Source organism: Spermophilus citellus (genome assembly GCF_964194105.1).
Source record: "Spermophilus citellus genome assembly, chromosome: 1".
Lineage (NCBI taxonomy): Eukaryota > Metazoa > Chordata > Mammalia > Rodentia > Sciuridae > Spermophilus > Spermophilus citellus.
Genome location: NC_138182.1, coordinates 73,691,244 through 73,701,862, shown reverse-complemented (window position 1 = coordinate 73,701,862; position 10,619 = coordinate 73,691,244). Strand labels below are relative to the sequence as shown.

The following is a 10,619-nucleotide window of genomic DNA, read 5'->3' as shown; positions in this document are numbered from 1 at the left end:
TTGATTGGCATTTCTCTAATTGCTAGAGATGTTGAACACTTTCTCATATATTTGTTGATCAAATGTTTTTCTTCTTCTGTGAAGTGTCTGTTCAGTTCCTTAGCCCATTTATTGACTAGGTTATTTATTTATTTGTTAAGTTTTTTTGAGTTCTTTATATATCATACAGATTAATGCTTTATCGGAGGGGCATGTGGTAAAGACTTCTTTGAATCTGTAGGCTCTCTCCTCACTTCATTGTTTCCTTTGCTGAGAAAAAGCTTTTTAATTTTAATCCATCTTATTTATTGATTCTTGATTTTATTTCTTGCATTTTAGGAGTCTTATTAAGGAATTCAGATTCTAGGCTGATGTGGTGAAAATTCGGGCCTATTTTTTCTTCTATTAGGTGCAGGGTCTCTGTTCTAGTGCCTAAGTCTTTGATCCACTTTGAGTTGATTTTTGTGCAGGGTAAGAGATAGAGGTATAAGTTCATTTTGCTACATATGGATTTCCAGTTTTGCCACCACCATTTGTTGAATAGGCTATCTTTTCTTCAGTGAATGTTTTTGTACCCTTGTCTAGTATGAGATAACTGTATTTATGTGGGTTTGTCTGTGTTTTCTGTACCATTGGTCCTCCAATCTATTTTGGCACCGATACCATGCTGTTTTTGTTACTGTAGCTCTGTAGTATAGTTAAGATCTGGTATTGTGATGCCTCCTGCTTCACTTTTCTTGCTAAGAATTGCTTCAGCTATTCTGGGTCTCTTATTTTTCCAAATAAATTTCATGATTGCTTTTTATATTTCTATAAAGAATGTCATTGGGATTTTAATAGGAATTGCATTAAATCTGTATAATGCTTTTGGTAGTATGGTCATTTTGACAATATTAATTCTGCCATTATTCAGGAGCATGGGAAATCTTTCCATCTTCTGAGGTTTTTTTTTTTTTTCAATTTATTTTTTTAGTGTTCTGAGTTTTCATTGTAGAGGTCTTTCACCTCTTTTTTTTTTTTTTTTTTAGATTGATTTCCAGGCATTTTATTTATTTATTTATTTATTTTTGAGGCTATTGTGTAGTTTTCCTAATTTCCCTTTCAGTGGATTCATCACTGATGTATAGGAGTGTGTTTGATTTTTGGGTGTTGATTTTATATCCTGCTACTTTGCTGAATTCATTTATTAGTTCTAGAAGTTTTCTGGTGGAAATTTTTGGATCTTCTAGATATAGAATCATGTTATCAGCAAGTAGTGATAGTTTGAGTTCTTTTTTACCTATTTGTATCCCTTTAATTTCTTTCTTTTGTCTAAGTGCTCTGGCTAGAGTTTCAAGGATGATGTTGAATAGAAGTGTAGTGAAAGAGGACATCCTTAACTTGTTCCAGTTTTTTAATGGGAATGCTTTAAAATTTTCTCCATTTAGAATGATGCTGGCCTTGGGTTTAGCAAGTATAGCTTTTACATTGTTTAGGTATGTTCCTACTATCCCTAGTTTTTCTAGTGTTTTGAACATCAAAATGTGCTATATTTTGTTAAATGCTTTTTCTGCATCTATTGAGATGATCATATGATTCTTGTTTTTAAGTCTATTAATAATGATGAATTACTTTTATTGATTTCCATATGTTGAACCAACCCTGCATCCCTGGGATGAATCCCACTTGATCATGGTGCACTATCTTTTTAATATGTTTATCTATGTGACTTGCCAGAATTTTATTGAGAATTCTTGCATCTATGTTCATCAGGGATATTGGTCTGAAGTTTTCATTCCTTGATGTGTCTTTGTCTAGTTTTGCTATCAGGGTGATATTAGCCTCATAGAATGAGTTTGAAAGTGTTCCCTCCTTTTCTATTTCATGGAATACTTAGTTCTTCTTTGAAGGTCTTGTAGAACTTGGCTGAGAATCCATCTGGTCCTTGGCTTTTCTTGGTTGGTAGGCTTTTGATGGTGTTTTCTATTTCATTACTTGAAATTGATCTGTTTAAAGCATGTATGACCGCCTCATTCAGTTTGGGTAGGTCATATGTCTCTAGAAGTCTGTGGATGTCTTTGATATTTTCTATTTTAGTAGAGTATACATTTTCAAAATGTTTTCTAATTATCAAGAATGGCTATATTTGTGACATAACTTTTATTTTATATAAATCTTGTTTCAAACTTATTATATTTTGAATATTTACCCATGCTTCTCCAGTTCAATACCTAGTATTTCATAGCATGCACTCATCACATTTTCTGTTTCCTTAGTGAGGAACATTTGAGTTACTCAAATTCCCTCTACTGCAATCAATACTGAGATGAACTTCTTTGAACCTCATGGGATTTGAACTTATTTTTCTGGGGGCATCTTTCCAAGAGTGAGACTTCTGAATCACAGGGTGAACACATACTTAATTTCATTAAAGATTATCAGATTGCTTTCTAGCCAGCAGTACACAAGGGGTACTCTTTCTCCAAGTCTACACTAATATTTGATATTACCTGAATTTTATTTTTTGCCAATCTGATAAGCATGTACTGGTATCTTGTTTTAATTCACACTTCTCTGATTACTAATAAGCTCAAATATTTTTATTAGTCACTCAGATTAATCTCCTGTCTACTATCTCACCTCTCCATGGTGAATGATCCAATTCATAGTATAACCTGGTTCTTTCTCTTTTCCTTTTATCTTCTTTCCTTTCTTCCTCTCCCCTGCCCTTTGCTCCCCTCCTGTGTCCTTCTCCTCCCTCCCTTCTTTTTTTGAGATGGGGGTGAAGGGTGTCTCATAGTGTTGCCCAGGTTGGCCTCAAACCCCTGGGACCAAGTGATCCTCTTACCTCAGCCTCCCAAAGAAGCTGGGATTATAGGCATGAGCCACTGTGCCTGACCTACTATTTTTCTATAGAGGTCCTTATTTATTGTTATAGATTTTAGATGGCACTGACCCTAGAGTTTTAATATAGGGATTTATTTTGGGGGTTCTTCTAGAATAGAAGCAATAGAACATATTGATTGCAAGTTATTTCAATACAAATTCCTTTAAAAATTATATGTTCATGTTTTATCTTAAAAAAATAAATGCAGAGGAAGTTTATTTTACCTATGGAGTCTTACTTCAGAATAGTAAAAAGGACTTCTGTAATTTGGATCTTAAGTGTGCCCTAATGATCCATGATCCAGGGCTAGTCCTCACCTTGGTGTTATTAAGTGGTGGTGGAACCTTTAAGAGGTGGTGCTTAGTGGGAGGCCTTTTAGGTCATTGGGGTGTGCCTTCAGAGGGCATTGTGGTACCACCATTTTGGTAAATTAAGACCAAAATAAGTATCCAAAAATAAATGTATTGTCAATGAAGTGTTTTAAGATTAAAAAAAAAAAAGGGCATTGTGGGACCCTGGTCTTTACCTTTTCCTCCCTTTCTCTTTCTGGTGAAGAGGTGAGCAGTTTTTCTCCCTGATGCCCTCCCCATCATTACCATCCCCCAAAGGCCTAAAAACAATGAGTTTGCCTGATCTTAGACTGGAACCTAAAAACTGTGAGCCAAAATAACCCTTTTCTTTTTATGAACTAATTATCTTAGTTATTTGTTATAGTAACAGAAAGTTGACTAATACAAGAATACAAAGCTTTTGTTAAAAATAGTTGTGGGGAAGATATTGGGTGTCATTAGGCTGAGAAATGTTAATTCAGATATTAACCTTTTGTTGGCTTTTGATGTTTCTAAAAACTTTGTATTTTAATCATCTACTGGTTAATTTTTATCTATGTTGAGATGTATTTCATATACAGTATAGTTCACTCATTTCAAGTGTATAATTGAGTGGGTTTGGTTTACTACATTATTAATTTTTTAAAATTGTAGTATAATTGACATAATATTTGCCATTTTCACATTTTTAAATGTATTACACAGTGAAATTGTATTCATCATGTTGGGCATCTATCATCAACTCCTGTTTCTGAATATTTCCATCAATCGAAACCAAAATTATTTAAACATTAAGCAATAATTCTCCACCCTGCCAACTTGGCAGAATCTATTTTGTCTCAGGAATTTATGTATCCTAGGTACCTACATAAGTGGAAACATACATTATTAGTCCTTTTGTGTCTGACTTATTTTACTTCTCAAGGTTCATCTAATAATGTGTAACAGAACCTCATTCATTTTTATGGACTATCAGTATACCATTGTATGTGTATAGCACATTTTGTTTTTCCACTTTTTTAGTTGCATGATACAATGAACACTGGCATCAAGTACTTGAGTCCCTAGGAGTGGAATTGTTGGGTCATAAGAATATGAGCTTACAGTGAAAATCAGTCAATCAATTAATGGGGCAAGAGAAACATCCCTTACAGATGTTAAAGGCTAAGCCCTTGAAATATGTTAATCTGCATAATTGAGAAAACTCTTCCTTTACAGCATAATGTTTTAGGCTGACAAATGGCCAAGAGCTTTTATCCTATTATTACAAAAAACTTTTGCAGATTAAGAAACATCAAGGGCTGGGGTTGTGGCTCAGAGGTAGAGCACTCACCTGGCATGCATGAGGCCCCGGGTTCAATCCTCAGCACCACATAAAAAATAAAATATAGGGGCTGGGATGGTGGCTCAGTGGTAGAGTGCTCGCCTAGCATGCATGAGGCACTGGGTTTGATCCTCGGCACCATGTTAAAAACAACAACAAACTAATGTATCCACCTAAAACTAAAGATACATAAATAAATAAATATTAAAAAAAATAATATATATTGGGTCCACCTATAACTAAAAAAAAAAGAAACATCAAGCTGGGCGTGATGGTGCATGCCTGTAATCCCAGCCAATTGGGAGGCTGAGACAGGAGGATCGCGAGTTCAAAGCCAGCCTCAGCAAGGGCAAGGCCCTAAGCAACTCAGTGAGACCTGTCTCTTAATACAAAATTGAGCTGGGGATGTGGCTCAGTGGTTGAATGCCACCGAGTTCAATCTCTGGTACCCCCAACCCCCCCCAAAAAAAGAAACATCAATTTGTGGCTCAGTGATAGAGCTCTTGCCTAATTTATGTGAGGCACTGTGTTCAATCCTCAGCACCACATAAATAAAGTGTCCACCTACAACTAAAATTAAAAAAATATTTTATATATATATATGAAACATTGGGCTGGGGTTGTGGCTCAGTGGTAGAGCACTTGCCTAGCATGAGTGAGGCACTGAGTTTGATGCTCAGCACTGTATATAAAATAAAAGGTCCATAAACAACTAAAAAAAAAATTAAAAAAAGAAACATCAATTTGCTCTAATTGCAAATTGTTGGAGGCCTAATTGTAAAGTTGGAGACTTATACTTTCTGATATCACTACTTCCCTGAAAACTGCAATAATCAAAACAGTGTGATAGTGTCATACAGACAGATATTCTTATAATCTATTACTGGCATTAATTTTTATTTTTGGTACAGGGATTCAACTCAGGGGCACTCGACCACTGAGCCACATCCTAAGTCCCTTTTTTGTATTTTATTTAGAGACAGGGTCTCACTGAATTCCTTAGTGTCTTGCCCTTGCTGAGGCTGGCTTTGAACTTGTGATCCTCCTGTCTTGGCCTCCCAAGCTGCTGGGATTATAGGCATGCTCCACTGAGCCTGGCTGACGTTAAATTATTTTGATGCTCAAACAGTACCAGATTTGGCTGGGAAGGTCCTTCAAGTTGGCTTTGTTCATTTGACTCCCTGTTTTTTCATGAGCCCTCCTTTTTTTTTTTTTTTTTTTTTTGGTACTGGGGATTTAACCCAGGGATGCCTTAACTACTGAGCCACATCTCAGCCTTTATTTTTTAAAATATTTTTAGTTGAAGATGGGACACAATATCTTTATTTTATTTATTTTTCTGTGGTGCTGAGGATCAACTCCAGTGCCTGACACATGCTAGGCAAGTGCTCTACCATTGAGCCCCAACCCCAACCCTTTATTTTTTATTGAGACATGTGCTAAGTTGCTTAGTTGTTTAATTCACAAAAGACGTTACAGATCCGGCATGGCCCTGGAATGAGCAGTTCTCTAGAGGTAAAACTGGTTTTAAATACATTTATTTATTTTATTTACTTATTTTTACGTGGTGTTGAGGATCAAATCTAGCACCTCCATAGGTAAGTGCTCTACTGCTGAGCCACAACCCTAGCCGCAAGAAGCATATTTTTTTTAGTAAATTTTATTGATCATTTATTTTTAAAGTAACCATTTTACACAATTTTATATTTGCTTTAATGCCCATTAATTTCTAGTATCACTTTAAACATTTCCCACAACCCAGTATATTTCATGATATCCTGATCTTGTGATCAAAATTCTCCCCAACCACACTTTTTAATTTTTTCCTCCCAGTGCTAGAGATCAAACTCAGGGCCTCCAGCATGCCAGGAAAGTGCTCTACTGCTGAGCTACACCCCCAACCCTACACTAGTTTTTAAGAACATAAACTAGCGAAAGTGGCAAGGAATTAAAGTATTTACATTTTTAAAATGTGGTATTAAAATATATGTAAAATAAAAAGCATCTGCATATTTTGTATGTGTGAATATTTTATTCTGCTTCCAGATACAAGATACAAACATTTTTTACATGTTATTTTAAAGACACCAAATGTACAGCTAACTGAAATAAAACAGACATAAGATATGATACAAATGAGAAAAGTCTCAAGTTTTAACTTCATTTACCCTATTAGGAACATCACAACTTCTGAAATCAACACTGGTCTTGTGAATCAAGTACTTTTTCCCCATAAGCACTTATCGACTCTTCCAGAAAGCGTATCATGCTTTTGTGTCTAAAGAATCAGTGAAGAAGTAAGCTTTTCCATCTTCCCAAAGCACTAAATGTTACTTGGAATTAGGTCTTTGGACAGAATCCAATATCTGATTTTGTAAAACAATATTTTCCTTTCTAAAAAGTTCTTTTCAGAAAATGTATCAAGAAATTATTGATTTAGAAAGCAAATATATGGCATCTCTATATTACAAAGGAAATCAGTGAAGATTTAAAAGGAAGAGCAGCAAGTATTTAAAAAAAATATCAAATTTTGACATTTGGAGTAATATAATTGCCTTATTTTTAATTTAAAAAAGGCCTTTTCCAGCTTGTTTCCAGGCTTCTTTTACTCCTCTAATGCTTTCTTTTTTCACACATTTCCAGTATTCTTGTATACTCTGTTGTTGTGGCACCTGTTGACCAACAGTAAAATATACAGTCATTTTCTTCAAGGATAAACATTATTTCATGTGAGCTTTATGGTTTTGCTTATTTCCTTCCCACACTCCTCCCTAGAAAAACTGAAGGTGAATTATATTGTAAAACTTACTAATGAAAATCAAATTTACTAATTTTCCACAAACTATGTTTGTTGAAGAAAACTGAGCTTGCTTTTCTAAGTTGTAAATGAATAGCCTTATCTGCAAGAACTTGGACACTGTATATTCTATTATCCTCTTTCTTCCAGCCTAACTACCTCCCTATGTACCATGTAGATTCTCTTTGGAACCTAGTTTTGGAAACCTTTGCAGATATCTTTCATGAGTGCTTCCAGCAGATACTAATCTAAATAAATTCCAAGTTTATTTTATAGACCAATAGGTGAAGATGAGTGAATAATTATAATAGCTAATATTTACTTCATGTGTCTCAGTTGTGGTGCTAAGTATTTTACACTCAATTCTAATAATTCTTTCTGGTAGATTTTATCAGTATTCTCATTAGACAGATGAGAAATATGAGTGGAGGCTCAGAAAATTAAGTTCTGCAAAATTCAGCAGTTAATAAACAATAAAGCTAGATTTGAATCTAAAGAGGTTGTTTGACAATAGAGCCCAAAGTCAAATCCTAGGCTATGATTTCTGAATAGTAGTGGTATCTATTAGGTTCAAATTTTTTTAAAAGCAAAGAAAAATGTTGAAATTTATTTTATGAAAAAGATATTTCAGTGTTTCAACTATAGCTTATAATTGCTTTATAAATGGTTAAAATTCCATTTAAGACTCTGTAATTTGCCCATTGATAATAACATTATCAATATTAGTAACATGTAACAGGTAGTTTTTTAAAAACTCAAAATATGTTACCCATAAACCTCGATGCATCCTGTTTTTTAACACCCCAAGAAACTCTTCATGGCTAAGGCATTCATCATCATCCAAATCAAAGATCTTGAAGACTGTGTCCAAAATATTGTTTGAGAGCTCTTGTCCTGTTGCTACTTTTACAGCTCTCTTAAACTCCGCTTTAAACAAACAAACAAAAAAACAACCCATCAAATAGGTGAAACAGTGTAAGTGGAATTAATCTAAATTTTCATTATATGAGAAGTAAAAAGAAATCTAAGGTTTTATTATTTGGGAACTAAAATACAAAAATACTCATAATGAATTTATTCAAATAATGAATTTGGTTTAGAAATGACATAAGAGTAACTGTAAGTCTAAGTAAGATATTTTAATTGAATTGAAATGTTAGCCACATATTTAAATATTTCCTTTCCTTTTTAGGAGAATGAGAAACAAAAGCAAAACAGTAACTGTTGAATAAATTTTTTGATATTATAAATCTAGAATAACTATAGAAATAAAAGGAAAATTATTTTGCTGAAAACTGGTTCCTTGGTTGGTATCATCTAGTTGAAAAACAGAAATAGCTTATGGATGATAAAAATTAAATGATTCAGGGGCTGGGGATGTGGCTCAAGCGGTAGCGCGCTCGCCTGGCAAGCGTGCGGCCCGGGTTCGATCCTCAGTACCACATACAAAAATGTTGTGTCCGCCTAAAAAATAATAGTAAAAAAAAATTAAATGATTCATATATCTTACCTAGTCTGACAGGTCGATTAGCTAAGCTAAACATTTGCATGGCAATAGCAAAGTCTTCCAAGTGGGTTGTAAAATGGCAAAATGACTTGAACTCATCCAAACTAATGCTCTAATAAAAATAAAGAGGTTTTATTACAATTTTATAAAAACATTAAGCAATCTTATGAATATAATTGTGAGTCATCTTTTCTATCATAAAGCTTATAAAGTTAGATCTAAGCAAGCCTATTAAAAAGTTCAAGACGCAGAATAATACTAGAATTAAAGATTTTAGAATTTAAGAACAGTGTGAGAATAACTAGTAGGGCCACTCTGTAGACTGTATAGACTGGAGACTGTGTGAATGGGGTCTCCTCGAGTTGTACAGTGTAAACCTTGGGGTGGCCCTGAGTTATGGACTGAATTCATATTTTGAAGCCTTAATCCCCAATGTAACTTTATTTTGGCAACAGGGCCTGTAAGGAGATGAATATATAACAGGAATTGAGCCCTAATCCAATAAGATTGGTGTCCAATAAGAAGAAGAGATATCAGAGCTCATTCACTCTTGTGAATACTAGGTCTCCTTATGTGGGCACAAAGAAATGGCCGTATGAGGACAAAAAGAGATGGCGCTGTGAGCAAGCTGAGAAGACCTTACCAGATAATAGCCCTGCTGGAGTTTTGACTTCCTCCTGAATAGTGAGGAAATACATTTGTATTGTTTAAGCTACTCAGTTGGTGGTATTTTCTTATGGTAGCTCAAGGAAACTAACACAGTCTGTTAAGTGGCCACTTCTGCTTAGTTTTACTAGTGAACATAGTACTGAATAAGATAATTTAGGTTTGGAGATGGACTTAGGTTGAAATTCCAGTTCTGCCACTTACTCTGGTGATCTTAGCGAAAGTTTTAGGTAAGTAATCCTTTAGGAGTTAAGTAATTTGACCAGGTCTATTAAGTGGAACAATTAGATGTGGACCTCCGTCCACCTGACTTCAAAATCTATGCATTTCAAATAAAAACAAAGGTCTGGGGATATGGCTCAGTGGTAGAATGCTTGCCCAACACGTGTATAGCCCTGGATTCCATCTCCAACACTATGAAACAGACAAATAAAAACCCCAAAGAAATCCCTCAAAACAAAACAAAAAAATATTAAAAGATAATTTTTCCATTAAAAGTAGAAAGTATAGGGCTGGGGCTGTAGCTCAGCGGCAGAGAGTTTCTTCGCATGTGTGAGGCATTGAGTTTGATCCTCAGCCCATATAAAAATAAACAAATAAAGACATTCTGTCCATCTACAACTATAAAAAAATTAAAGTAAAAAGTATAAAAATTCATAACTTAAAAGTAACATTTTCACTATTTTTAGAAAAGTGAAGGGAACTTGTAGGGAACTTCAGGATGATGTTCTTTGCATATGTGTGGTCTTACTCAAGTTTCTAAAGAAGTAATATGAACGTGTAGCATCCTTAAAGAAAAGGGGGGATGGTAAAACACTATGTCCCTTAATGTCTAAATACATAGTATCTTGAAGGATACTGGCTTTTTCTTATGCATATTGAGAACTGGGGCAAGTTAGTGTTATCTGTAGAAAGCTACTTGCCTGCGTGTACATCAGGGTAGTTACTCCTTGGGATACTGGTCATAGAAGCAAACTAAGCAAGCTAATGCTGATTATGTCGCTGCTTCTATACCCTAACATATAAACTCCCTGAGTGAGAACTAGTATAGAACTGAGGGCATTGTGGAAAGGATATGTATTATTCATCCAGCTGGCTGCCACTGGACAAAAAAGGATGAGGGAGAGGAGAAACTATTTGGCAAAACAATG

At 34.8% G+C, this 10,619-nt stretch overlaps 1 protein-coding gene across 2 annotated transcripts in view; it reads right to left on the bottom strand.

The window, feature by feature from the left end:
* Window positions 1-6,510: 6,510 nt before the first annotated feature.
* MICU2 (mitochondrial calcium uptake 2) overlaps window positions 6,511-10,619 on the bottom strand; it is a 113,194-nt gene continuing 109,085 nt past the window's right edge. For both annotated transcript variants that reach the window (XM_081304261.1, XM_081304262.1), the window contains 3 exons: window positions 8,806-8,914; window positions 8,065-8,222; window positions 6,511-7,170 (listed from right to left, as the gene is read on the bottom strand). In XM_081304261.1, coding sequence (XP_081160387.1) covers window positions 7,066-7,170; window positions 8,065-8,222; window positions 8,806-8,914 — 372 coding nt within the window. In that variant the 3' untranslated portion in view covers window positions 6,511-7,065. The remainder of the gene's footprint in view (window positions 7,171-8,064; window positions 8,223-8,805; window positions 8,915-10,619) is intronic.